At 36.5% G+C, this 27,975-nt stretch overlaps 2 protein-coding genes across 3 annotated transcripts in view; one reads left to right on the forward strand and one right to left on the reverse strand.

Annotated features, from left to right (window-relative positions):
• Positions 1 to 21,452, forward strand: part of LOC113120981 (intersectin-2) — a 42,295-nt gene extending 20,843 nt beyond the window's left edge. Inside the window, exons 8-40 of one of the 2 annotated variants that reach the window (XM_026291155.1) lie at positions 315 to 457; positions 550 to 613; positions 1,001 to 1,138; positions 1,226 to 1,320; positions 2,142 to 2,437; positions 3,472 to 3,609; positions 3,744 to 3,884; positions 4,163 to 4,247; positions 4,397 to 4,536; positions 5,027 to 5,107; positions 5,815 to 6,143; positions 6,516 to 6,763; positions 7,841 to 7,962; positions 8,053 to 8,216; positions 9,334 to 9,406; positions 9,564 to 9,742; positions 12,587 to 12,642; positions 12,759 to 12,925; positions 13,114 to 13,147; positions 13,249 to 13,370; positions 13,617 to 13,713; positions 13,844 to 14,035; positions 15,343 to 15,464; positions 15,584 to 15,690; positions 15,833 to 16,016; positions 16,361 to 16,459; positions 17,182 to 17,349; positions 17,464 to 17,673; positions 17,761 to 17,882; positions 18,081 to 18,163; positions 18,238 to 18,321; positions 20,195 to 20,368; positions 20,457 to 21,452. In XM_026291155.1, the coding sequence (XP_026146940.1) occupies positions 315 to 457; positions 550 to 613; positions 1,001 to 1,138; positions 1,226 to 1,320; positions 2,142 to 2,437; positions 3,472 to 3,609; positions 3,744 to 3,884; positions 4,163 to 4,247; positions 4,397 to 4,536; positions 5,027 to 5,107; positions 5,815 to 6,143; positions 6,516 to 6,763; positions 7,841 to 7,962; positions 8,053 to 8,216; positions 9,334 to 9,406; positions 9,564 to 9,742; positions 12,587 to 12,642; positions 12,759 to 12,925; positions 13,114 to 13,147; positions 13,249 to 13,370; positions 13,617 to 13,713; positions 13,844 to 14,035; positions 15,343 to 15,464; positions 15,584 to 15,690; positions 15,833 to 16,016; positions 16,361 to 16,459; positions 17,182 to 17,349; positions 17,464 to 17,673; positions 17,761 to 17,882; positions 18,081 to 18,163; positions 18,238 to 18,321; positions 20,195 to 20,368; positions 20,457 to 20,614 (4,615 nt within the window). In that variant the 3' untranslated portion in view covers positions 20,615 to 21,452. The remainder of the gene's footprint in view (positions 1 to 314; positions 458 to 549; positions 614 to 1,000; positions 1,139 to 1,225; positions 1,321 to 2,141; positions 2,438 to 3,471; positions 3,610 to 3,743; positions 3,885 to 4,162; positions 4,248 to 4,396; positions 4,537 to 5,026; positions 5,108 to 5,814; positions 6,144 to 6,515; positions 6,764 to 7,840; positions 7,963 to 8,052; positions 8,217 to 9,333; positions 9,407 to 9,563; positions 9,743 to 12,586; positions 12,643 to 12,758; positions 12,926 to 13,113; positions 13,148 to 13,248; positions 13,371 to 13,616; positions 13,714 to 13,843; positions 14,036 to 15,342; positions 15,465 to 15,583; positions 15,691 to 15,832; positions 16,017 to 16,360; positions 16,460 to 17,181; positions 17,350 to 17,463; positions 17,674 to 17,760; positions 17,883 to 18,080; positions 18,164 to 18,237; positions 18,322 to 20,194; positions 20,369 to 20,456) is intronic. The other variant, XM_026291156.1, reaches the window with a different exon arrangement.
• Positions 21,453 to 21,732: 280 nt separating this feature from the next.
• LOC113037834 (protein FAM228B-like) lies at positions 21,733 to 26,852 on the reverse strand. Its single transcript, XM_026195178.1, has 8 exons — positions 26,628 to 26,852; positions 23,893 to 24,037; positions 23,730 to 23,807; positions 23,455 to 23,649; positions 22,464 to 22,544; positions 22,267 to 22,354; positions 22,011 to 22,155; positions 21,733 to 21,916 (listed from the first exon to the last, which is right to left on the reverse strand). Exons 2-8 carry the CDS (start codon positions 23,959 to 23,961, stop codon positions 21,844 to 21,846), a joined length of 729 nt encoding a protein of 242 aa, XP_026050963.1. The 5' UTR covers positions 23,962 to 24,037; positions 26,628 to 26,852; the 3' UTR covers positions 21,733 to 21,843.
• Between the last annotated feature and the right edge of the window lie 1,123 nt (positions 26,853 to 27,975).

The raw sequence follows: 27,975 nt of genomic DNA on the forward strand, positions 1-27,975 counted from the left end.
TCTGTGCTTTATGATGGTCTAGGTTATTGGTTCATGAGAGGATTATATTAGTGTTAATGAGCAGCTGCTAAATGGAGCTCATTTGAAAAGAATTTGGAATGCAAATGCAATTTCAAGAGTGCTGCACAAGTGAAAACTCCCAGGAATTATATGAGCACATGCAGATTTGGAGAATGAAGAGGATCTATATTAAGCATTAGTTAATGCATTCAAGAAAACCATACATTTGGTTATTAGGTGCAAAAAAGCATTACATATTAAATGATCGCTTTTATAGAAAAGCATACTAATAATTTTTTTCAAAATTTCCACAGTTCTAACTCTTCCTCCACCACCTCCCTTGCAAGTAATTCCCCCAAAATGAATGCATCTGATTGGGCGGTGCCTCAGTCATCCCGTCTGAAATACAGACAGCAGTTCAACAGTCTAGACAAGCTGATGAGTGGATACCTGTCAGGTGAGTGTGTGTTTGTAGGCAATGGAAGTGTTTGCATATGATAGCATCCCTGCATACGTGTCATGCATTAATTCTTTTGTGTTTATTTGAAGGTCCCCAGGTCAGAAATGCCCTCACAGCATCAAACCTCACACAAACACAGCTTGCCACTATATGGTGAGTTCATGAAACACTGTACTCATCATATGAAACACTCATTGATCTCATGAAGAACATGTCTTAATTACATTATTAGACATCCTCCGCACTTTGTGTTGGTTAATACATGTTTCCAAATTTTGTTTTTTTAATTGTGTCAAATAGGTAAAAACTTGTTGAAAACCCATGCATTAATCACTCGCACACATTAAACCCTGGATCACACTTTATTGCTTGAAGCGGTGTGTTAAACACCTACTTCCAGTGTTGCATCTGCTGTTTAGGTGCCAGTTGGATAATTAGGAACTGATTCATCTATTAAACATTTGAAATGCTTCCAGGTCAATCACAAATGTGTGTGCTTGTGGGTGGGTAATGTTATGTGTATATATCGCTCTTGCTCAGGGCTCTTGCTGATGTAGATCGTGATGGGCAGTTGAGAGCGGAAGAGTTTATTCTAGCAATGCACCTGGTTGATATGGCCAAGACTGGGCGGCCCTTACCTCTGACTCTACCTCCTGACCTTGTGCCACCTTCACTCAGGTGAGACACACATAGACCCGCCCATGCTGGAATTAGTAAGATATGGAGGAGACTGTGTTTATTCTGTGAGTGTGTGTTTGTTTTCAGACAAGTGAAGTCATGTGACCTGCTGAACGGACCTGTTCCTTTGATTAACACTGAGCTGATTGAGCCAGAACATCCACAGAAAAGCAAGAGTAATGGTATTTGCATATACATAAACCATACGTACTGGTGGTCAAGAGATTTTTGGCTTCCAATATATTGCATATATACTATATAATATATATGATGTATTTAAAATGCATTTTAATGATGCTATATGAGCTATATACAGAATTGCTCAATTTAAAAATACATTTAATAATCAAAAGTGTGTGTTGCATTTTAAACCTGATCTATAAAAGACATGCATTTACTGTAGTACCTTATTAATGTATTTACCTGGTTCATTATGCTCACATTGAAAGCCATTAAAATAATCATTATCTATGTTCATAGTTATCATCATGATCCTTCAGAGATCATTCTAATATGCTGATTTAGTGCTTAAGGAACATTTCTTATTATTATCAGTGTTAAAAACCGTTGTGCTGCTTAATATTTTTATGGAAACCGTGATATTTTTTTAGGATTATATAATGAATGAAAAGTTCAAAAGGACAGCATTTATTTGAATTTTTTTGTAACATATTGAATATCTTTACTGTCACTTTTGATCGATTTAATGCATCCTTGCGGAATAAATTATGCAAATACACACTCAGGTCACAAGCACAAACTGTCCTTATTTCTACATAGTTTTGTAAATGATCTTTCTAAATATTGCTGATTCAGGTAAACAGTCTCTTTTAAGTTTAAGTTTTTAGATTAAATGCCTTAAATGTAACCTTTTTTTTTTTAAATGAACACTCGTCTGTTCTGTAATATTTTATAATATATATATTTTTTTAAATAATATTTTTTTTATTTTGTTGATTTTGATAACACTTATGTACATCACCTTTCTGTCTGTCTCTGTCAGTGTCATTTGAGGATAAACTAAAGGAGAATTTCCAGAGAGGAAACACAGAGCTGGAAAAACGACGTCTGGCTCTGCAGGAGGAACAAAAGAGAGAGGAGGAGAGGAGGAGAGAAGAGGAGAGACGAGAGGAGGAGAGGAGACGACAGAAGGAGCGGGAGGAAAGAGAACAAAAGGAGAGAGAAGCCCGGGAGATGGAGCTGAGGAGACAGAGGGAGGAGGAGAGGAGGATGGAGAGGCAGAGAGAGCTGGAGCGACAGAGAGAAGAAGAAAGACTGAAAGAATTAGAGCGACGAGAGGCAAGTGGAGCATGCAAGGGCAGACCACTAGAATATTACAGCAAAGCCTCACGCTTTTTCCACATGTATACATGTTGAATAAATCAATTGTTTATACACTATATCAGAAAATCTAAATCTTTATTAATCTTATGAAGGTTTGTAGTTAATACATTTTCTTTTTCAGTATCTTTTTCCTTTAAATATGATAAGCAAATATGTTGAGAGTTTTTATACAGTTTATTCTTTAGTGTACAAAATTATGTACAAAATATAATGCAAAAGAATATATTAATTTTGTGCATATATGTGTAGTTATATATTTTTAATGCTGTTATATATGTGTGTGTGTGTGTGTGTTTGTGTGTGTGTGTCTGTGTGTTTATATATACAGTACACACACACACACACACACACACACATATATATATATATATATATATATATATATATATATATATATATATATATAAACAGCTATAAAAACAGCAAAAATGCATTTACAAGTACTTATAAATTTACTGCATTTGCATAAATAATGTAATTAAATCAATTGTTAAAATATTAAGTTAGGAATATTGTGGTTAATAAAATAACACATCAATAAATAAAAAAATATTAAATTATTATTAGAAATCGAAAAACTTGTGATTGTTTACTTGACTGTAATTTATGTACTCTTTCATGACAAAGTTTAGTGCTTCTCTAATGCTACATTTCATTACACAAGCAAAATGTGTGGGTTGATTGCCTATCCTGGTGGTCTTTGGAAATCACGATGAACAAAATGTAACTGTTGTAATATCAAAAGTAGGAAATGAGGTTAATTGCTTAAAAAAATGTAATGGTGTTAGATATATTTAATTAACTCATGAGTTAACCCTAATATATACTGTACCACTGTACCAGTTCCTCGCCCTAGGAAAAATGATGGTAGCGTATATAATTATATGTAAATAAAGGTGATTGATTGATATGTAGACATTCACATCAGAATGAGTGATTAGACCGTACATCTGTTGATTAACCTCTCCTTCTCTTTATCGCTCTCTCAGGAAGCGGAGCGACAGAGGCGAATGGAATGGGAGAAGAGTAAACGAGTGGAGCTTCAGACACAGAGAGAAAAAGAGCAGAGTGACATACAGAGACTTAAAGACAGGAAGAGGAGTCTCGAGATGGAGCTGGAGGCGGTGGTCAGATTGCCATTTCTTCTTTCTTTTTGTTTCTTCTTCCATATACCTGTTCCCTATCAAACACCCTGTTCTCTAGGGAATGATGATAATGTTATATTACAAATTAAAAACATATCAGTCTTTTCTTCCCTTAGGGTAACAAGCATAAGCAGATCTCTGATAGGCTGCGGGACGCCAAGAGTAAGAGGCAGATCCAGCGGACCGAGCTAGACTTGATCAATCAGAAGAGAGATAGTCGTATTATAGATATCAATTCTCTACAGTTGCAGTTTGAGGTAGTGTTTTTTTTTTGCATGACTAGCATTGCATTCGTTCATTTTATCCTCTTTTTCTTTAATTATTGTAGACTACTGTGTAAACGTGTGATCAGTAAAAAAAATCAAATCAAATTAAGCAGCACTGTTTTCAACATTGATAATAATAAGAAATGTTTCTTGAGCAGAAAATCAGCATATAAGAATGATTTCTGAAGGATCATGTGACACTGAAGAATGAGGTAGTGAAAATCTTTCAAATAAATAAAATAATAGCCTATGTGAATGTGTTTTTGCAGGAAATTCAGAGGCAGCTGAGTCATCTTGGTCCTGAGAAGCAGCGACTGACAGAGAGACTTCTACATCTTACCCAAAACAACTCAAGTGAGCACTCACATAGACCCGAAGCAATCAGTGAATAGACGGGTGGATGACTCATTTTAACTGTGTCCGTTTCATCCCGCTTGAATCCAAGGCCTGGGAACATTGACGTTTTTATGTTCTTCTTTCTCTCATTCTATTTCCCCTTTCAGGTCCTTTGATAAATTATGTGAAACAGAGTTTGTGCGAGAAAGATCTGAGCTGTCGGAAGCTGAAGGAGCAGCTGGATGTTTTGGAGAGAGAGACCACTGTGAAACTCTCACAAATGGAGCAGTACAACAGAGAAATCAAGGTCAGCGGCTTCTCTTACAGTCCCAGTGTAAACCTCAAAAACATTTAAAGTGCCGTGTTTTGATTAAAGCTCATATTGGCTTTGGGTGGGGTTTTGCACTCTTCAAATTGATTTTAAACCTTAATGTCCCTTTGAGGGACTCAGTAGTTCACTGTTCTCTATGTTCCTGTGATTAAAACCTACAGTTCAACTCCCAGCCCTGAAGGCAGAGGATTGAGCACTTCATTACACACTAACGTTCACACAGTTCACACTAAAGAAATCTCAACACAACAAACACTGTCACTAACACACTTACTGCACCGGCTGGTTGGATCGGAAACCTGAGTATTTTACATGTGGTAATCAGCTATTGTTCAGTACACGTCTAATGTTTTCTGCTCCAAGCCTCTACTTTTTCTTTCTTTTTGCTCACTTTATTGTTTTCTTTCTTCCCACTGTATCTCTCCTCTTTCTTCTCTTCCTCTTTTCCCCCCGGCTGACTTTATAGTTTGTAGAAATGGATGACTGTGTGCTTCAAGGACTTCTCTCTTTGCTGGGTTGCCTAACCAATCTCTTCCTTCTAATAAAGGTTGACCTGTCTTTATCTTTCCTTAACTCACACTCATCTCAAAACTGCCTGCCTTTCATTCATTTCACCTTTCGCCCTAGTCATTCTTCAAGGATGAAATCTCACTTTACCCATAGTATACTGTAATGAGCTTCAATGTCTGACCTCATGATCTTATAACATCTATGTGTCCGTGCCATTTCATCACCTCATATGGTGTCATTAATTACACTAAAGATTTCTACTCAATACCTAAAAATAAAAAAAGTGTGTGTGTGTGTGTGTGTGTGTGTGTGTGTGTGTATATATATATATATATATATATATATATATATATATATATGTATATGTATGTATATATACTATGCCAATTAGATGTTTAATGTTTTTGCAAAGTTAGAAGCAAAAACAAAAAAAAAAAAACTCAAAATTTATTTACATTTTTAAATGTATTAAAATACAAATTTTTTTGCTCTATTTAATGCATTTATTTTAATAAATGTTTATTGTATATTTATTTATTATATTTGTGAAATAACATTCATGGAACAGATCATTTATAGGAGCTCAGTATCACTCAGTATTGGTAATGTGTGTTCATTTTAGCAGTCCGTAAAGCTGGCATAATGCAAAACCACATACTTTGCATTTGAACCTGCACAATATTATTCTAAGTTTTGTTATAAACATGATGTTTGTGTTAAAGAATTGTGTGGGTAACATTGTAGGAATTGAGACAGAGGCAGAGCCAGCAGCAGGACGTCCTAGAGCAGCTCAGGAGGGTGAGATCTGAGAAACTCAAAGAGCTACAGAGACACAGGAAAGAGGAGGAGGAGAGGAAGAGGAAGAAAGAGGAGGAGGAGAGGCAGAGGAAGAAAGAGGAGGAGGAGAGGAAGAGAAAGAAAGAGGAGGAGGAGAGGCAGAGGAAGAAAGAAGAGGAGGAGAGGAAGAGGAAGAAAGAGGAGGAGGAGAGGCAGAGGAAGAAAGAGGAGGAGGAGAGGAAGAGGAAGAAAGAGGAGGAGGAGAGGAAGAGGAAGAAAGAGGAGGAGGCTGCCAGGTAAAATTTTGATTTCACACACACAGACATGCATATTTAACAAGCCATCTACAGCTTTCCAACATAAACGAACAACATGGAAATATTAAGGTAAGATATTTGAGAAATATAGGCTTTTAAAAAATCATGTACATTTCTGTAAATATATTATAGTTTTGTAGAATATATAATAGTTTGTTTTATAGTTATGTTCTGTTTAGGTTCAGGTTTGTAAAAAAAAAAAAAAAAAAACTTTAGTTCATTTATCACCCTTGTTTCTCTGTATAGTTTTCTTCTGCATCAGATTTCTATTCTTGTGATATTTCCTCTAAAAGGGCTAGATTAAACTCCCATTCTTTTACCCACTCAACATTTTGCTTATGTGTACATTAGACAGGTGAAGCTGGAGCAGGAGGAAGCAGAGCGTCAGAGGATGCTTGCCCAGGAGCGAGAAGCCAAACTCAGGGAAGAACAGCAGCGTCAGGCCCAAGCCCGACTTCAGGAAGCCCAGGAGCAGGCTCGAGAGAAAGAGGAGAAGAGGAGGGCGGAGGAGAGACAGAGGGAGGAGAAGGAAGGAGAAAGGAATGAACTGGCTCTACACACTCAGCCCTCCATGACATACAATATCACAGAGAACAAAAGTGAGTGTGTGTTTGTGTGTGCGTGTGTGTGTGAGAATGGGTGAGGTGCTTTGCTGAAGTTAAAAATGGCTTGTAATCATCAAGCTGGCCTATGAATATGATGTTTCCATTATATTCATAGTAAAGGGTGTCGTTACTCATAGCTTCATGATTAACTCTTATTACCTGCCATTAATTATCCAAGTTAATATAACAGACTCCAGTGGAATGTGAGTGTTTTGAGAGAAGGAAGGTAATAGGCTGCTAAACACAGAGTTGCATACAATATATGTTTATGTATATTTTAATTTCACATAATATACTATAGTAAAATCATTTACTCACGTTCATGCCTTTCCAGACCTTTATGAATTTCTTTTTTACGTTCAACACATAAGAAGATATTTTGAAGAATGCTGCTAATCAAACAGTTGATGGTCCTCATTGACTTCCACTGATTTTTTTCCCTACTATGAAAGTCAATGGGGGCAAACAACTGTTTAGTTCTTCAAAATATATTTTTTTCTGTTCAACATGAGAAAGAAACTTATACAGGTTTGGAATGACATGAAGGTGAGCAAATTATGACTATATTTTCATTTTGGGGTGGACTATTCCTTTAGTACTTTTTACTTATTACACATGTCTTAGTCACTGTACTGGTAACTTTTTTTCCCATAAAATTTGTGCACTAGCCTTCTGAATTCAATTTGAGAAGCATATTCAAATGTAACCAATTAAATGCAATCATATTTATTGTTCAATGATTTAATATGGGCTTCTCAGTGAGCCTGAAAAAACCCACATCAGTCCAACAATATGTGAATGAATCATACAGACCAGTTTGTTCAGTAGATTCATTAAATAAATCAGCTGTAACTCACAATGGAGTATTAAATGGGATATTGCAGTGTTTTAATGTTAATAGAATGTTTCAGTGAAGAGAGCGGTACAATTATTGAGAGACATATAAAATGATGTTTGCTGATGTGGGCTTTCTGTTGTGAAGATGTTTTTATATGTTGAAATATGCATTTGTTAATATGCCAAATGGTTGTGAGATGGATGTGATAAGGTGACTGTGTTTTTTTTTTTCAGGCTTGCAGCCAGTGGTGACTACTGAAGCTACATGTGCTGCCCTCACCACCTACAGAGCTCTCTATCCCTTCACCGCACGCAACTCTGACGAGCTCACACTGGAGGCAGACTGTCTGATCGAGGTTCACTACATATGTCAACACATTCACTCATACAACTGTAAATTGACTCATTGGAGTACACATATAATTTGGCTTCCTGTGGATCCATAGGTAGATGAATCGACAGTTAGAGAGACCGGCTGGCTGTATGGGAGTTACTGTGGTAACAGCGGCTGGTTTCCAGAGAGTTATGCTGAGAGATGCAGTAAAGACACTCAGACTGAACCGACTGCAGCCGATTCACAATCCACGGCTCCCTCTACCAGCTACCCTGGGTATGGCACTAAAACTACTCTGTTATCACTCTAATAAATACTGGGTTAAAGACAACCCAACTTGGGTTAAATGTTTGACCAACCTGTTGGGTAGTTTTACTTTAATTCAATTGTTGTTTAAAAATTTATAATCAAAAGGTGAGCATATATTAAAAAGCAATTTAATGAATGTTTATTATGTAATTATTATTTATTAAACTTATTAATTAATGCTCATTATTAACATAAATGTTAATTTCCAACCTATTCTGGGATCATTTTAAACAAGAAATACAGTCATTTTTAAACAATAGTTGAGTTAAATAAAACATCCTTTTCAATCGTTCATCTGTTGTAGCCAAGTAAATTAAAATGTATTAATATTATTATTGAAGTTACACACAAAAACAAGTTAAACACAATCAAGGATTTTTTTTCCACTCTAAAGAAAAAATAATAGAAAAAATCAAATTCATGTTTTTTTGTTATATGCCAAAATATAACAATAAACAGCTAAATATTTTTACTAACACCATTTCACTATTCCCTATAAAATATCATATAGAGACTATCATAACTATAAAGTTATGATGCAAATTAATCATACAATCAGATGTTTGAAGTGATTCACAGAAATTACAACAGCCAAAGAAGGATTGTAAAACTAGTCTAATCAAACTTGATTGCCATATAAAAAGATCTCAAAAGATCTCAAAAGACACAATCTCAATATTCATAATGTAATATAAAAATTGTATATAACAACACAAATATATTGTGGATATTTAATTTATTGCCCAGCCCAATAATAACATACATATTGTTTTGATGAGCTTCACATTTGTTGCCTAAAAAGCGGTGTCAGTATGTGTCAGACATTCCGAAAAAAGATTCAGATGCAGTCGTTCAGACTGTCACCGCTCTTCTTTTCTTAATCAGTGAATGTGAAAGACTTTTGTCAGAGATTCTGCAGCATTCGGTAGGTGTGACATCCTTGACTGCTATAGAGCTGGTGGGACACGAACTTAACAGACTAACTTATATTTAAAGTTGGTTTAGGGTTATGTTATTAGTTTTATGTAATGGATTTATTTAAAAGATGAATGAATAATCCTTTAAAATCCTTTTTTCCCCCCAGAATTCCTCGGGTGGACATAGAAGGACCAACACCAACACACACACCAGCGTCTTCAAACACACAACACTCACAGGTGGGCATATGTGCATATACACAGACATACCATATATCTTACACACAACTTAGTTTTTTTGATCACTGGGAGGAATATGATAATTGGTATGAATATGATCATCATGATACACTGATATTTGCCCCTGAACATCATTTCTTCTGTTTTTGTGCTGTAGGCTGTAGCTCTGTGTGAATGGAGCGCTATGACTGACAGTCACCTGGGCTTCTCTAAAGATGACGTCATCACGGTTCTGGAGAAGCAGGAGAACTGGTGCTACGGAGAGCTCAACGAGAGCCGGGGCTGGTTCCCTTGCTCATATGTCTCCATGGTTATCACCAATAACACACAGACTGAGTAAGAAATGGGATACCTCTCATGCAACCTCATAAACTTGCTTAATCAAATAATTAATCAAGTAATTAAAGACAGTTGATTATGACATTGTGCCTGATATATTACAGTATTAAAGATTTTCATGTGCATCTCACTCCTGTAATTAGAAGTATATCTTCAGCACGTGCGTTCAGATCAGGGTTGCCATGGTAAAATTCGCATTTTAGGGGCTAAATATCATGTTATTGGTACTGGGGTCCCTTCAACCCGAGGACACGAAAAAACAACCACAGACTTGACAACACTGGTTCAGGTGGAGCGGCAGTTACTACACAGAGCCGTAGTCTACCGACAACTAACACAAAATCGCTTTCAAAATCGACAAAGAATCGGCCGCGATTTTAAAATCAATTTTGTGTAGATTGTCAGTGAATTACGGCTCTGTGTGTAGTAAATGCCAACCAGTGTTGCCAAGTCTGTTGTTGTTTTTCATGTCCGCGGGTCGAAGTGACAATACCAATAACGTGATATTTAGCCCCTAAAATGTGAATTTTACCAAGGCAACCCTGCCAAAAAACTTATCTTTTAACCCCGGGAAGCAATTTTATCGGGGAACCTCCTGGAAATGCGACTGGGCTAGTTTTGGACTAGTTTCTGAGAAGTGTAGCAGAAATGAGTCGAACAGACAAATTAAATAGTCTATCAGAGCTGTGTGCATTGAAACATGAGCTGAATTCCTCAGGAAGTCATAAATCAGTTCTAGTGCCACAAGAACCAAGCAAGATAACCAACCAACCAACTTGTTCACACAACAGCTTTCAACATTAACACCAATAGAACAATTATTAACAATTTTAATTCGAAGAAGAGATTGTCAAATTTATTGTTCGTGATTGAAATGCAACGCTGGACATCACATGTAAACCCAGGAGATCATGTTAAATACTTGCACTGACTTCCCCCATCAGGCAGAACCAGACTGAAATTCCTAAGGGGGAAGGGCTTTAAACCTTTGTCTTCACAGAAAAGTCCCTTTGCCAGAGAATGGCAAAGAAACTGCTTGTTGTACATTATATATGGACCAGAATGAACTCAAAAAGACTTATAAATGAATCGTTCCATTGCTTAACTCCATATTCATTTACGTGTAACCCACACATTTGACTATCATGTATAATCACTTATTGTGTATGTCTTTTGATAACTATAGGATACATAGTCATGTCTAGTATTGACATAATCGAATTTTCTTGCTTGATATTGTCCTGACAATCATTTATTTGTAAAATATATCATAATTGTGTTATAGGAATCATGTCCAAAATTAGATCCTGTGAGGCAAGAACCACATGCTTGGTAAGATAAACAAATGATTTATGACCCCAGACCCAAGACCATATCTGATTGGTCAAGGCAACATTTGAGGGGTGGCCAACAAGGAAGTTTAAATAATTTGGACACGATGTAATTTCGCTTTTAGTCTGCTTTTAGTTCCAGCCTTGCTCGTGCTATCAGTCATGCTATTAGTCATGCCTGCTCTTAGCTTTTAGCTTGTAGCTTTGCTACCTAGCTTTAGCTTGTAGCATCTAGCCATGCGGTTAGTCATCATTGTTCTTTGAGCGCGGTTCCAGAGTGCCTGCCTGCTTGCTACTATGCCACAATGAGAAGGAACACAACCTAGTCTCCTCAAACTTTATTTCTTTTCTTTTCCGTTTGAGAGTTTCGTGTTCTGAGTTAAGTTTTGTAACGTCGACCTCGTCTGTGCGTTTGAACTCCAACCAGCCACACAACTCCAGCTTCAGCCAACGCCCAAGCACGGGCTCCCCAAGACGTCACTTTAGCCAACTGAACTTCCAGCCAATCAGCGACACCGGGATACCCCTTTCAACGGGAGTCCCTTTCACAGCAAACGAAGGCAACGTATTCCCAGATATTTGTTGTGCTGGTGTATCTAATATAATTGTAACCCCATTGAGGAACTCAGTGCGAGCGCTAATTACGTGATTGATGGTTGTTCATGTCTATGCAATTTAACGTATTGCTGTAAACTTGGGATTCCATATTTCCATTCTCTTAAACTCATCTTTTCCTAACTGTCGATCTTCCTGCAACTTGTGTGAATGTGTGAGTGCGTGCGTTTATGTGTTAGATTAGTTTATATGTCTTAGATTTATCTAAGAAAGCCTTATTCATATTGAAAAGAGAAGTATCTTGTGTTTTGTGCTTACAAGTTAATGTCTTAAACTGCCGATCTTGTCACTGTGCTAATTAATAGTGTTTCACTGTAGTTTGGATATTAGTATCCAGCGCAGATTTGATGTTAAACGGCTAGTTCACTGAATCGCAGGGCGTCTCCGTGAATAGCCGTGAAACAGTGATTCTGTTCAAATTCCCTTTAAAGTCTTAAATGATTCCCTTTGAGCTAAATTGACCTGTTTCCCTTACAGAAGCAACTGGGCAGGATTTATTGTGAAAACCTGGCAACCCTGATCTTAATGCATGTGCTGGAGATATACTTCTAATTACAGGAGCGTCTTTACTGATGAGATGCGCATGAAAATAGCATTTGATTTTTTGCACAGCCCTAAGTAGTTCCATATAAAGGGAAAAACTATTACAAGAGGAAATCCAGGGATGATTGTAAAATATATTAAACTATGCATTGAATTCAATATACAGCTTTTTTTTTTTTAATTTTTATATATAAGCTAGATTTGCGGTACAGTTCATGCAAGGCTTGAATGCTTGAATGCTCTGATGTTTTAATCTTATCAATCATTTAGAATAAATGATGTATTTAATTAGTAGCCAATAAATATATGCTTAATAAACCTAAAGCTTTGGTGTTGTTTGTGTCTCTTCTAGGCCGTTGCTTTCTACTGTGGATGAGATAGAAGTTTCAGATTCTGGTCCTTTTGAGGGTGAGGTTTCTGTTTCTGTTTTTATACAGCCATCTCTAGTTATTCAGACGAGATAGTATGAGGAAATATTTTGATTAAATTGAAACATCATTTTCTATTTGTTTTGATCTTATTAGAGTATGTGGCTCTGTACACATATGAGAGTCCAGAGTCAGGTGACCTGACGTTCTGCACGGATGATGTTGTCCTGGTAACAGAGAGGGAAGGAGAATGGTGGAGAGGGTGCATCGGTGACCAGTCTGGCCTCTTCCCTTCCAACTACGTTAAACCCAAAGAGCCTGATGTATGCATATTCAGATAATTGTATATTATTATGCATTTATAGTTGCCTTTTGAATATTAGGTATTTATTAAATTCTTGACTTAATTTTCATAAATGACATTCTTTTCTCCATAATTATAATTAGTTTTCAGAGACATTTAAGTTGGTATGCATTTTGATAATGATTGCTCACTGTGTTATTATTTTAGACTGCCAATCCTGGAGTTCCCGGTAAAAAGCCAGGTGAGAATTGAGACCATAGTACCGTCACACAGAAGCAAAAATGAAGGCTGGTGGTTTCACATTTGAGTTCTTATTTATTTGCCATCTTCACTGGTCTTCAGAGATTGCTCAGGTGACTACAGCCAGTGCTGCCAAAACACCAGAACAACTGAGTCTGACACCTGGTCAGCTTATTGTGGTGCTGCATAAGAACTCTAACAGCTGGTGGCTGGGTGAACTACAGGTTAGCACTGTATATCACATAACCAGACTTAGCCTAACCACAGGACAGCATTTGCTTATTGTGCAATATAGTGCATATAAATGCATATCAATGTATAGATAGATAGATAGATAGATAGATAGATAGATAGATAGATAGATATTAGGCAGTTTCATAGCTTAGTATAAAAACAAGACAGTTTCATAGCTTAGTATAAAAAACAAGAGAAGGAATGGAAAATGACCTAACAAATGTGTGTGCTTGTAGGCACGGGGTAAAAAGCGTAAAAAGGGCTGGTTCCACTCCTCTAATGTCAGATTACTGGAAGCTAACAGCGGAAAAATAACTCCAGCATCTCAGCCATGTAAGATACACACACACACACACACACTCTCTTTCATTCATGTTCTTTTGTACTGTATGTGGCTGCATGTATGTGTTGTTTTCCCATTCTGCTCCATTTCTCTTCGACTTTTCTGCTCTTCCCTCTGTAGTGTGTCAGGTTATTGCAATGTATGACTACAAAGCAGCCAATAAGGATGAAATGAGCTTCCAAAAAGGTCAGCTGATCACCGTACTCAACAAGGACAACCCTGACTGGTGGAAAGGAGAGGTCGCTGGGGTCATAGGGCTGTTTCCAACTAATTATGTGAAGATGACCACAGAATGTGATCCCAGCCAGCAATGTGAGTACTATGAGTTACCGAATAAGTTCCTGTTTCACATCAGAGTTGTTTGTTTATAAGGCAAGGGTGGGGAAAATAAAAGATGAATTGGTTTAAATGAATTGTGTTGGAAATAACATTTTAAAAAGAGTAAATAAAAAGATGTTTTACTTTTTTAATTTTGGTGATGGACAGAGACTTTTTGTCCATTTTCTCTTTCTTTCTTTCTTTCTTTCTTTCTTTCTTTCTTTCTTTCTTTCTTTCTTTCTTTCTTTCTTTCTTTCTTTCTTTCTTTCTTTCTTTCTTTCCAACAACTTGGAATCTAATATATTCTCAATCCATCTCTTCATTATTCATTCTCTACTCTCTTTTGCCCTTTTTCCACGTCATTCGCCTCATCTGTGTTTTATTGTAGGATGATAGCTCTGGTCCCTCCTTCCTCTTGCTCCTCTCTTTTCTGGACCAATCAGAACACTGCTCTGGTCCAGGAAGCAGCCTCAAGACTCAAGACTGACTAGATTTGTTTGGATTGAACCCCTCCTCTTCTACTATTTCTGTTTAGACTTGGCTTAAATCACAAATGAACCCATGAATTTACCTCCACTGGCTTTAGGACATATTTTTCTTGTTGTTTAATCGGAAAAAGATATCACTTGCTTCTTTTCTCTGTTTACTTTAGGAAGTGACATGAATTAAAGGGGCCATATCATGAGTAACTGAACTTTCCTTGCATATTTTGTAAATTTAAACTCTAAACTTCTTGTCCAGTCCCAAAACAACGTCAGTAGCTAAAGATCATATTTGGTAACCACTAAAACAGCTTGTTTCATTTTAACATGAAAAACATGGCTAAAAACACCAGATTTGGGCACAAGAACCTTAACTAACATTATAAATGGACCACAGGGTGAAAAAATGAACAATAAAACAGTGTATATCACATGGCCCCTTTAAAGTACACTACCCCCTTTAAAGTCAGTACTGTTCATCAGCACAATCATATTTGTATATGACAAGATTATTAGTCTGCCTCTGCGTGTTTAAATGTAGTCAAAGGAACTGATGACCAGCAACACGTGTTGCCCTCATATTGACCAGCTATGCAGCCAGCTAACAATCGTGACCTTAGAGATCTTAGAGAGTTCGCTATGAATGTCATAACCTTTGCTTTGGATGCATTTTTGTATGGAAAGTATTCACAATTATATGAAGCAGAATTTCACAAATAAAGTTTTTAATTGTGAGATGCTGTTGTGATGTGGTCGCTGATGAGTGCTTGTGCATGTGTGGCTTGTCCTGCATGTGTGTATGTGTTTGTGTGTGTGTAGGGTGTGCTGATCTGCTCAGTTTAGACACTATGTGCACTGAGGAGAGGAAGAGGCAAGGCTACATCCATGAGCTCATTCAGACAGAAGAGTCCTATCTGGAGGACCTGGAGCTGGCACTAGAGGTGAAGCATCAGCTGCATCAACAATGTTTATTATATATTCACTTTTGAAAAGCAGCGCTATTTGTTTGGACTCTTAAAAAAAATATGTTCATTTGTTTTCTGTGTTAATGAACATTCAGGTGTTCTATAAACCAATGGCAGAGTCAGGGCGGCTAACGGAGGCTGAGATGAGCATGATCTTTGTGAACTGGCGGGAACTGATCATGTGCAGCACCAAACTCCTAAAGTGAGTCAACACTGACTGCTAGAGTACATCTGGGGAATGTTTAGTGGCTGGTTTGAATTTTTTAGTCTAATATCATATTTCAAGTGATTCATAGACCAACAAAAGCAAATGTATTCAGTGTATATTATGTGTTTTTTTTCAGAGCTCTGCGTGTCCGTAAGAAGATGGCTGGAGAGCGGATGCCCGTGCAGGTGGTGGGGGATATTCTGTCCTCAGAGCTCTCTCACATGCAGGCCTACATTCGCTTCTGCAGCTGCCAGCTCAATGCTGCGGCCCTGCTGCAGCAGAAAACAGACAAATCACCTGACTTCAAACTCTTTCTGAAGGTTAATGGATTGCAGTACATTCTAGTAACAGAAAAACAGCACACGTTTTTACATTCTACTACTTTCAGACAGGTATAGCGTTAACCTTAGACTTTATTAAACAGTGAATAGTAGAACAGTGCACAGTAAACTTTTACAATAAGTTATTTTGATCTAGTGTTGTTTTGCTGCATGATCTGTGTACTGAAGAAAAACCAGTTGTATATTTTTCACAGTAGTCCACAAGATGGTGCCGTTGATTTCTACTTTCTTGTGGAATACTGTGGATGAATTCACTGTTGATAGCGATAAGACATTATTAGACCCTTTACCTTCTCTTCATTGTGTCTTTATCTTTTTCATAGAAAATTGCCAGTAATTACCGCTGTAAAGGAATGCCACTGTCCAGCTTCCTCCTGAAACCCATGCAGAGAATCACACGCTACCCACTGCTGATCAAGAACGTATGAGAAGCCGCTCCTACAGACATTAACTATGGGAAATTTAACAATAGAATGATATGAGAAATAGCAGCTATTATAGAAAGTCAGAGGAAATAGGAAGTTATTAAAAAATAAGATTATGAAAGATAAAATAGAGCAAATTTCTTAAAGATAATACAATTAAATAATATGTGTGTGTATATATATATTATTATATCTTTTTGGTAGAGCACTGCGCTATCAAGGGCAATGTTGGGGGTTCGATTCCCCAGGAACACATGATAGGTAAAAATTGATAGCTTGAATGCACTCTAAGTCGCTTTGGATAAAAGCATCCGCTAAATGCATAAATTATTTACACACACACACACACACACACACACACACATTTAAATAAAAAATTTGTAAGGGTTCCTAAGATTAAAAAAAAAAACATCTTTTTATCAAAGACATGATGATTAAAGGTGACAGTTAAGACTTTAACATTGTTACACATTTTTTTTTATTAAATGCTCTTAAGCTTTTCATTCTTTAGTTAATTCTGAAAAAAGTTATGCACAATAAATACTGTAAAATGTTTCCACAAAAAAAAATCAATTGTATTGTATATGGAATAACAAAATTGACAAAATTATCAACATTAATACAGTTTTTTTTTTTTTTACATTTCTTTAATTAAGTAATAAACATGATGTTTATGTAAGCAAATCATTTGTTTGTTTCTTTCTGAAATCTGATTATAGATTCTGGAGAATACCCCTCCAACTCACGCAGATCACGCAAACCTGCGGGCGGCGCTGGAGCAGGCCGAGGAGTTGTGCTCACAGGTGAACGAGGGTGTGAGAGAGAAGGAGAACTCTGACCGGTTGGAATGGATCCAGAACCATGTGCTGTGTGATGGAGTCATTGAGGTGAGCTGCTGTTGACCCTTATGTGCTACATAATGACTCCCAAGTGTAAAACAACAGCTTTTATTATGTGTTATGGTATTTATGAATATGTTTTGTGTGTTATTCTCATTTTAGCACCTCGTATTTAACTCTTTGACGAACTGCCTGGGCCCTCGAAAATTGCTGCACAGCGGCAAACTACATAAGACCAAGAGCAGCAAGGAGCTTTGGGCCTTCCTGTTTAACGACTTCCTGCTCCTCACCTACACCTCCAAACAGTTCTCATCTGGGCCTGACAGACTCTTCAACCCCAACTCAAATGCACAGTACAAGATGTATAAAACGGTAAAGCAACATGACTGGTGTCAATCTGGAGCTTGTTTTAACTCTCTGTAAAAGTCTCAATCTGACACTTTGTCTCTCTTATTCTAGCCAGTGTTTCTGAATGAGGTCTTGGTAAAAATGCCCTCTGACCCTTCCAGTGATTATCCAGTTTTTCACATCTCACACATTGATCGCGTTTACACTCTTAAGGCTGACACCATTAATGAGAGGTACACCTACTTTACCAACATTCAAGCAAAAATGCTTAGATAAAGGCCTAAATCTGCAATCATACATGCAGATGATCCACTGAACTTAAAGTAAAATAAAGGCTATAAATCATTCATTTTAGAGTATAAAGCAAAAATACTATTTATTACAGCGAGTACTTGTTGTACAACAGTATTGATCATTTCTTGTTGAATTAGGACTACATGGGTACAGAAGATCAAAGCAGCATCTGACAACTTCATAGAGACTGAGAAGCTGAAAAGAGAGAAAGCATACCAAGGTTATTGATGAATATTAAGAGTCAACTGTGATTGAATGAAGCTTTATTGATAAAAGCCTGTGTGTGTTGTCTAGCTCGCTCGCAGAAGAACAGTGGAATCGGGCGACTGTTAGTAACGGTCCTGGAGGCGACAGAGTTGAAGCCCTGCAAACCAAACGGTTAGACAAACTACACACAAACAATCTGGGCTCTGTTCACACAACACAGAGTTGCTTCATTAGTCATTGACCTCAGGGGTTATTATAGTTTTCATTTGTACGGTTTTTTTTTTTTTCAACTAATCTAAATTCATATTTTTCATTCAATTTAATTTTTTTTTTTTTTTTTTGTAGTTTCAGTTTTTGTAGTTTTAGTTTTGTTATTTTAACAGCCATTATTTTTAAATGTTTAAAAATTGTGCTACATTTCAAAGCACAATCTTATTAGCCAGTGGCATTTTTATTTCTAACGCAGATTAGCTGTAAAAACGTTTTTAAATACCTACAGTATGTTTTATTTTAACAAGTTTTGAAGTCAAATGTATTGCAGTTTGTTCTAACCGAATGAGATTTATATTAAACTGAGTATTATTATTTTATTATTATTTTAAGCACAGACCTCACTAAACCTTAATATTTCTCAGAAATAAGATGTAGATTTACATTTAATAATTTAACAGATGCTTTTATCCACTTATTCACTTGTGAACAGCTATTGGAAGCCAGTGCAAATTGATAAATAGGTGTGACTTGAATTCTTTTCGGCTTATTAAAAATGAATCTTGCTGCTGCGTTCTGGATTAATTGTAAAGGTTTGATAGAACTGGTTGGAAGACCTGCCAGGAGAGCATTGCAATAGTCCAGCCTGTACAAAACAAGAGCTTGAACAAGGAGTTGAGAAGCATGTTCCGAAAGAAAGGGCCTGATCTTCTTGATGTTGAAAAAGCAAATATGCAAATATGAAGGACTGGGCAGTTTTAGCGATGTGGTCTGAGATACTTATCTGATCATCGATCATATGATCATTGATAGTGATAGTGGGGTAGATGGGGTAGATGGAACCACAAGCAGTTCTGTCTTGGCAACGTTGAGTTAAAGGTGATGGTCCTTCATCCAGCAAGAAATGTCTGTTAGACAAGCTGAGATGCGAGCAGGATCATTGGATTATTGGATCATCAGGATCGAATGAGAGGTAGAGATGAGTGTCTTTAGCATAGCAGTGATATAAAAAGCCATGTTTCTGAAAGACAGAACCTAGGGATGCCATGTAGAAAGTGAAGAGAAGTGGTCCAAGACCTAAGCCCTGAGGCACCCCAGTAGTTAGATGCTACAACTTGGACACCTCACCTCTCCAAGATACTTTGAAGGACCTATCTGAGAGGTAAGACTCAGACCACTGGAGTAAGGTTCCTTAAATGACCTTTCCCAATAAGTTTGACAGGAGAATCTGGTGGTTAACTGTGTCAAAAGCAGTGGGAAGATCCAGCAAGATAAGTATTGAAGATTTGTAATCCATTCTTGCCTGTCTTAGGGCTTCAACAAAAGAGAGCAAGGTAGTCTTGGTTGAATGTCCACTTTTGAAACCAGACTGGTTGCTCTCGAGGAGATTGTTCTTTGTGAGAAAAGCAGAGACTTGGTTGAACACAGCTCATTCACGTGTTTAAATATTAAAAAATATATACACATTTTCTTTCTTTTTAAGAAATCAAAAAATAAAGTATTTTAGTTTATTTTAGTTTGTTCAGTTTGTTCCAGTTTAATAAAAATCATATCCAAATTATTACTTGAAATTTTATTAAGCAACCTCACTAAATGTCAATTTGGCATAAACATTTCATCCAAAGTGACTTAAATTGCATTAAAAGTATACATTTCCTCCATTCTTTGGTAATCAAACATGTGGAATTGCTAACTGTATGTATCGCAGGAAGCTGTACAGTTATGCCATTGTTTTGCTTCTCTAGTGCTGTATACATCTAGTTTTAAGGATGATTAGATATTAATACTGGAGAACAAGCCAAAATACTAAGTAGGAAATGATGTGTGTTTTTAGGGAAGAGTAACCCATACTGTGAGCTAACGATGGGTGCTCAGTGCTACACGTCCCGCCATCAGCCCGACACACTCAACCCCAAATGGAACTTCAACTGCCACTTCTTCATAAAAGACCTGTATCAGGACGTCCTCTGTCTCACCATCTTTGAGAGGGACCAGTTCTCTCCCGACGGTGGGCTTTTATGTGGCACCACACACACAAAATATACATACCCAAAAACATATGTATTTTTCTTTTACATATTGTGCTTTCAATACAGATTTTCTAGGTCGTACTGAAGTTCCTGTAGCAACAATAAAGAAGGATCAAGATGGTAAAGGTCCACTGGCACGTCGTCTGCTGCTTCATGAAGTTCCAACTGGAGAGGTCAAAGTGCGGCTTGACCTGCAGCTTTATGATCAAACACCTCAACCATGAACTCCACATCTGTTTCATTAGCACTACAATATTTAACAGACCACTTAATACAAGTTTATTCATTGGTGTTAATTTGTAAAAGTATAGGAGTGACTCGGTACACTTTTGATATGAAAAAGGTGAACCACTTAGCATATGTTTATATGCAGTGAAATAGAAGCTGGTAGTCTCATTTACTCTCACAGATGCTTGATGTTGTATAATGAGAAACATTGGGTAATAACATGATGATTTGTTTGGGACAGGAACTGGTTTTTACTTTCGAATTTGTACATTTTAAAAATGTATTAGTAATCTGTACTGTTGCTTCCTAAGTATAAAAAGACTCAAATTATGTCACTGAAATTGCTACAGTTCAGTAATTTGTTGATTCCACAAAGCCAATCATACATATGCTTCCCTAACCTCTTTCCGGTTTAATTGTTTTATTATTAAATACTGAAACACAGTTTTAAAAACACTGTAATATATTTAATTATATAAAGACCAAATTATATATAATGTTATCTAAAATTTTGTGACGCAACACAAATTATGCTTTAACTTCTCAATTGTACAAATTTAGGGAAGATTTATAAAATCTTTAAGAATGTATAATATGGGTCTTATGATTTTCCTATGATGATTTTAATAATAGCATTTGGTTTTATGAACAGACTGGGTCTGGATGTTGTACATTTGAGTTGTTGATGATGAATGTCGAAAGTTATTGTGTTATTTTTTCTTTGTTATGTTATTTGTTTAATATATAAAACGTCTATGGGAATAGATTATTGTATGGTTTTGGGTGTAATTCATTTACTGTATAACAAAGACAAAAAAACAACAACAGAATATTAACAATGCTTATCATAAAATAAATGTTTTCTAAAGTTTGCTTGCTTTGATATTTTCTCAAAAAAATTATTTTCTTATTTCACATAATTTATTATATATATATAAACACACCTATGTGTGTATATATATATATATATATATATATATAATTTCATTTTTTTTCTCTTCAGCATGCCTCTAATTACATTTAATTGTCAAAATCTGATCATCTTACTGTTTCCGGATACTGCAGAACACAGAATAATTATTGTTCAATAAACACGAGACACATTACACACTGTACACCTCATTATTTATTGCACTGTATTGGTATAACAAGCACCATTCTCAGTAATGGAAGCCCCATGTGTATATACAAACTCCTGTCAACAAGGCCCTATTGAACGCAGTCATCAACAACAGGACAGGCACTGAGGGAGGATGCACCCTCTCACTGCCAAAGCTGAATGTGGAGTGCATGTACTCCTAAACAGTGAGAAATGACCTCAGCATTACTGAAACAAGCACTAGAATAATGAATGACACAAAAGCAGCTCAACAGTGACCCTGAAGCAAGTACCTTGATTTAAACCGACTGCGGTTCTCCCAAAGTCTCTCTGGGGAAGTATCTCTGGAGACTTTGGCCCGTGACTGTTTACGGCTCTGTTGGGAAACAGGAGGTCTCTGGAGAAGTTCCTCCACTTGTTGACGGGGATATACATGACCTAGAATACACAGTTTAAAGCTAATAACAAAAGCCACCCCGAAGCAGTTTAATTGCCTGGTCATGAATAACAGCAAAGAGATTTGTAAAACTAATTATTAGTTGACGGCACCTGTTTGGCAACGAAGTATTGCTGTCTTTTCTTTAATCCTGGCTCGTGACTGAAGAGACAAGGGATCCTCCAGTGTTGGGGTGGAAATCTGGACAGAAAACAGAAAGGTGTTTTTATCCTTCACTAAATCAATTGCATACCATTGTTAATGCATTTTGTTGTTTAACTATTAACATTAAAAAGATGATATGAATCACTTTGCGATAATGTGGTGTGTTGAAGTGGTGCAGGAAGGGGTTGTACTCCAGAGGATCATAACTCTCTAGAAACACAAAACCCTGAAAACACAATATACATTTTAATTATTAGGAAGGTTTTGGAAATACTTCACGTTTTTATGAATATTTTAAAAGGAAAATGTGAATTTTTCATAGAAATTACATTTAAAACATAATATTTCTCAATTTGTAATGACACCATGCCAGTATAAAGTGTATTTATCTTCTCATTCACCAGTGCTGAGGAAAGTTACTTTTAAATGTAATGCATTACGATAATGTGTTACTCCATAAAAAAACATGAATTAAGTGCATTACTTACTTTTTATGAAAAGTAATGCATTATGTTACGTTTTGTCACCTGAGCTGGGACTGCGTATTAATTTTTTTATAACAAAAAAACACAACTCTTTTTTTTTTTTGGCAACAATAAAGGCCCTCACACATACACACACGCACACACACAAATTAAATTAATAATCGTTAACCTGAAGGAACTGCCTCTGTCTCTGCACATCATTCCTAATTTCTCTCAACACGGGCACAGAAGAGGTTTCAGTGAATAAATTGGAATACAAAGTACCTTGCATTACTTCTTAAAAAACTTACTTTACTAGTTAAAAAGTAATTAGATTATGTAACTCAGTTTTTTATTCATGGTACGATGATACAATTAATCAAGTTTGTAAATCTGTAAATCTAAATCAAATCTGCCTTGCAACAAGAAAATAGACAGAATTATAAATTTTTTACTAGAACAAAAAAATGATTATTATCGATATTTTTATTGTTAACTGCTTTTCTGTACTTTATAAGCTTAATTTAGGAAATTTTCGGAAAGGGTTACTATGAAATGGCAGAGTGTATTGATTTTTCTATTTTGTTCTGTAACTTAAGTATTTCAAGGTTACAGTACATTGCTACTGTAACAGTATGGTTATTCTAATTGCTTCTAATACTGTACCTGTACCTTTGCATTACAGTAGTTAATGTAGTGTGCATGCATGCTCCTCAGCTTCTGTGTCTCAGTATAGCCATGGTTTGTAAAATGTTGCTCAATGCTCTGCTGTACCGGAAGCCACACACTCTGTGTCCAGCGCTTATGGAGCAGTTTGCGTTTCCTCAGGTCCAGTGTGCCTCTGTGAGTAAGGTAGTGATCCAGGTTCTGTACTGACACACACACAAACACAAATGATTCTGAGGTAACACAAAGATTCAAGTCTGAAAGGCCACCAATAATATTACCTTTATGAATCCAGCCTCAGTCTCCAGCAGCGGCTGTATAATGGCATCAACTTCTTGCTGTTCAGAGTGTAATTGTTCCTGCGGGTGAACAAACAGAGAGTTGGATGAGAGGACAGCCTGTTTATATAATATGTGGTCAGTTTGCATGCAAATGTGGGTGTACCTGTAGTTGTTTTTTTGAGCTGAGAGAAAGGGTATGTTGCATGTCATCTGCAGTCTTTGTATGTGCCATTGTACTAGTAGGTCAGAGATTATTACTTAGATTTGCAGTCTGACAAGTTCACTGATGACAGCCACTTGAAGACACTCTTGACACAAAAGCAACAAGTTACAAAAGTGACATTTATAGCACTGTTGGAAATATAGAAAAATTTCAAAACAGTCTGATGTTCTGAAACTACAGTCATTACTCACTAAATATATGCAAAACATAGTTTAATTTTTGACTTTTGACTTTCTAAAATCCTATAATATTCTTCTGAATATGCCCTTTAAAGCCGACCATAGCATATTTTAATACTCAAGGCGTCTAAATTATCAACATGATTAACATTTTGCTGATAAACCCACAATTTACTATATGCCTTTTGTCAACTGATTGATAGTTTACAGAAAACAAAATAAGAATTGCTAAATGCTCGGGCCAGGAGATAAGATTTTAACTTTGATTTAAGGACAGTGATCTAAGATAAAAGGGAAGGCTATTCCAGAGCCTAGCTCCAACAATAACAAACACACAATGCCCTCTTGACTCGGTCTGTGGACCGTAGACACCTGCCTGATGTGTTCAGATTTAAAAGTTCAGACAGGTATGAGGGTGCAAGACACTTTGGAGATTTTAAAACAAAGATCAATATTTTGAAATCAATTCTATGATGCTAGAACCATTAAAATAGGAGTAATATGTTGACGTTTGCGGACTCAAGTTAGAAATCTGGTTGGAGCGTTTTGAACCATTTGAAGCCTTGTAATAGAGGACTGGGAAATTCCAGAATATGAGGAATTACAATAGAAGAATTTATAAAAGTAAACATAATAACTTTTATGTTTTTAGTAATATCAGATTACCTGTACATAATTATTCATAAAAATCATGTTAAAATGTTTCAAATATGATACATCAGGCTTTAGAAGCACATTTATTTTTTTTGACCTTTCTAATGATCATTATATTGCATTGCCTTTTATGTTTTCCACACAGTTACAACTACAGATTTTTGTTTAGAAAACGAATAATTTATATATTAGTAAGACATAATTGGGAGATACATACTGTATAGAGATATATATAGAGAGAGACGATAACAACTGATATTTTTATGCATTTTCATGTTAATAGTCTGCTATACTGTTATAAAGCTGTAACTGCTTTACATTACAAGCTATGCAAATCTAATCTTACCTTTTGGCAATATAAATATATCAGCAACTGCACCAAATTGAAAAATAAATAAATAAATTTGCCCCGCCCCCCTTGTTATCCTAGTTTTGTCGTGATTGCCGTACCTGTTGTGTCTTGATTAGTCTTATTTATATCCCCTAGTGTGCTCTGTCTTTTGCGGTTCATTGTTTCTATATTGTGATTGATTCCTAGTGAGATATTGTATCATTGAGAAGTCTTTGTATTACCCGTGAGTGTTCGTCTGTAGTTAGTGTTCTAGTGTTTAGAGTCTTTGTTTATCGTGTCAACCCAGTCCTGTTAAGTTATTTAGTCTCTGCCCCAGTCGTTGTTTTCCCCCTCGTGGGTTTTGTTTCCCTTTTATCTTTAATAAACCCTCTGTGTAGTGATTCCTGTCTGCGTATGAGTTCCTCCCTTACCTCCTTATAACAATATGTATATATATATATATATATATATATATATACATATTATATATATATATATATATATATATATATATATATATATATATATATATATATATATATATATATATATATATATATATATATGTGGGTGTGTGTGTGTGTGTGTGTGTGTGTGTGTGTGTATATGTATATGCCATGCTTTACTGCAATGGACATCTCAATATTTACTCCTTAATGTAATGATCCAATAAAATTATAATGACTATAATTTCAGAAAATAATTATTCAGTACAACCACACTCTAATTATTTGAACAACCACACTTAGTTTACTCCTATTGTAAGCTTAATTTGACTTAAATAATACATCTTGTCTCCATTTACATCACAGGGAGGTTGCGTTCAGTGACTGTAACCTGAAGTGTGGCATCTAATCCCCAGTGGTTTTCAGCACAGAACACCCTGACACCGCTCTTTACATACAGGGAAGAAAGAAAAGGTATCCATGCATAAAGTCCTGATCTGTACAGTGCTGAAAGACTCCACTTGGCAGGACCACCCATGCACAGTAATCTAGACAGGACTAACAGCCTTCTACTAAATTAAATGGCAAATGAAAAGCAAACAATATTTAATTGAAATTCCAAGCCAAAGTGCCTGCACATATCTTAAAGGCAGTCCCAAAGAATGTTCTCCACTATAAATAGGAGCTTGTAATGACTTATGTTGGGCTGGGCAAGTGTTTCCTGCATTCAGACAAATACTGTACATCAAGCTGCCCTCATTGTACCTGTCTGATAAATAATTACTAAGCAGCAGCTTAAGGTTTAATTACTCTGATAACAAAAATAAAACAACTTCTTTATTAAAGATTAAAAAAGGTTTAATACGGCCAACTATTAAAACGGGCTCTCTCAAATTATTTACTAATTATTTACAGTAAATTAATTTAAGACCAATTAACATAAATGTGAAAAACTATGCAAGCAAGTTAATGATGAATGATGGGGTATCTGTGGACTTTACCCTATTAGTATAGTCATTGACATGAAAAAAGGAATCGCTACACATATTTAATGTTCATACTCACTGCGTCGTCGAAATGACGAGGACATCAACAGCACGCGACTTCTTCGCTGATGCGCGCCCCTTGTGTTGCTATGGTGACGTTTCTCAAACTCAAAGGAATCGTGCGCGCGCTTCTTCAGACGCTGATATTTTCAGACATTGGGCTCAATATTTGCTTTTAGTTATCACGAAACTCTTTATTTAGCTGTAGATCATTAAACGGTTACCCTTTAGAAATTTGTAAGCAATCAGTTTTGTGAGTTGAGGTACCTCCGTTTACAAACTCTGCCTGCAAATGAACTGGCGTTAAATTCAGCAAGGCAGCTTTCTGATGCAGCCACATAAAATTATAATTATTAAATCAAACAATTATAAAATCTAGAGAAAGATCTGATTAAAGGGCTAGATACCTTGCCCTACTTGTTTATTCTATAAGTCAGGTAAATTAAAAATATTAACTGGTCCAATGAGAAGCTTAACCTTTCAGAAACTTAAGCATGAACAGTTACTATCCAGTTCTTGCTGCTGCAGCCCCGAGACCTGCAACTGTTCCAGAGTTCTCTGTTGTAGCAGGGTCCATTTCAATGCTTCCCAGTGATTCATGCCATGGCTGCCAAAGAGGTTACAGTCAAGGCTGCCCCAGCGTTTCAGCAAAAGCTCTCCATGGCTGGTCCCAGGGTCCTGCTGAAGCCACTCTGGTCACAGAGGTTTCTTTCTCAACTGCTTCAAATGATCTTCTCATGTCCTCAGAGTTTCTTGTCAGTGTTTGTAAAAATGTGTAGTTTTATCAGGAAAACAGTATGAAAATCATTCTGACCGGGACAATAAGCTCTTGAAAGTTATATTGTCAAGTAATCTCTGTGGTGCCTGCCTGTGACCCTGTCTGACCTCAGCCGGTTCTGGGACAGCAGCGTCAGGAACCTTTAGGGTGGCCTGGATCTTTGGGACACAGTTGTCTGTGGCAGAAACCTTTGGAGCATCGAGGGACTTCTTGGACCAAAATTGGCTTCCCCTGCAAAATGCAAAAGATAAAGAAAACTGAATAATAATAATAAAATAAAATCTGTCATTTTTGATGCTTGATTGGTGAATTATGCCAAGCTCACAACACACAGTGGTTTTGGAAGGGTTTTCTAACTGAGGGTTTTCTCCCCTGGTCCCATTGTTGAGAACTGTTGGCTTAGGTCCCTCATGTGAAAAGCATTTAAATTACAATACTTGAAATGTAGTAGCCCCCAAAAATTTAAGCCCAAGAACTCAAATCACAAAAACAACCTTTTTACTCCTCATCAGAGAGTGAAATTCATGAAACACTAGGCAACAATGAAAATCCTGACAATGAACAGCTCAAGTGCATACAATATGTAAAA

Source organism: Carassius auratus, chromosome 20 (genome assembly GCF_003368295.1).
Source record: "Carassius auratus strain Wakin chromosome 20, ASM336829v1, whole genome shotgun sequence".
Lineage (NCBI taxonomy): Eukaryota > Metazoa > Chordata > Actinopteri > Cypriniformes > Cyprinidae > Carassius > Carassius auratus.

Coding starts and splice junctions, on each gene's coding strand:
- LOC113037834 (XM_026195178.1), bottom strand. CDS start 23,961: ATGGCACATACAAAGACTGCAGATGACATGCAACATACCCTTTCTCTC. Junction 22,156..22,266: donor AATACTTCGTTGCCAAACAG/GTGCCGTCAACT, acceptor TGTGTATTCTAG/GTCATGTATATCCCCGTCAA. Junction 21,917..22,010: donor CGCAGTCGGTTTAAATCAAG/GTACTTGCTTCA, acceptor CTCACTGTTTAG/GAGTACATGCACTCCACATT.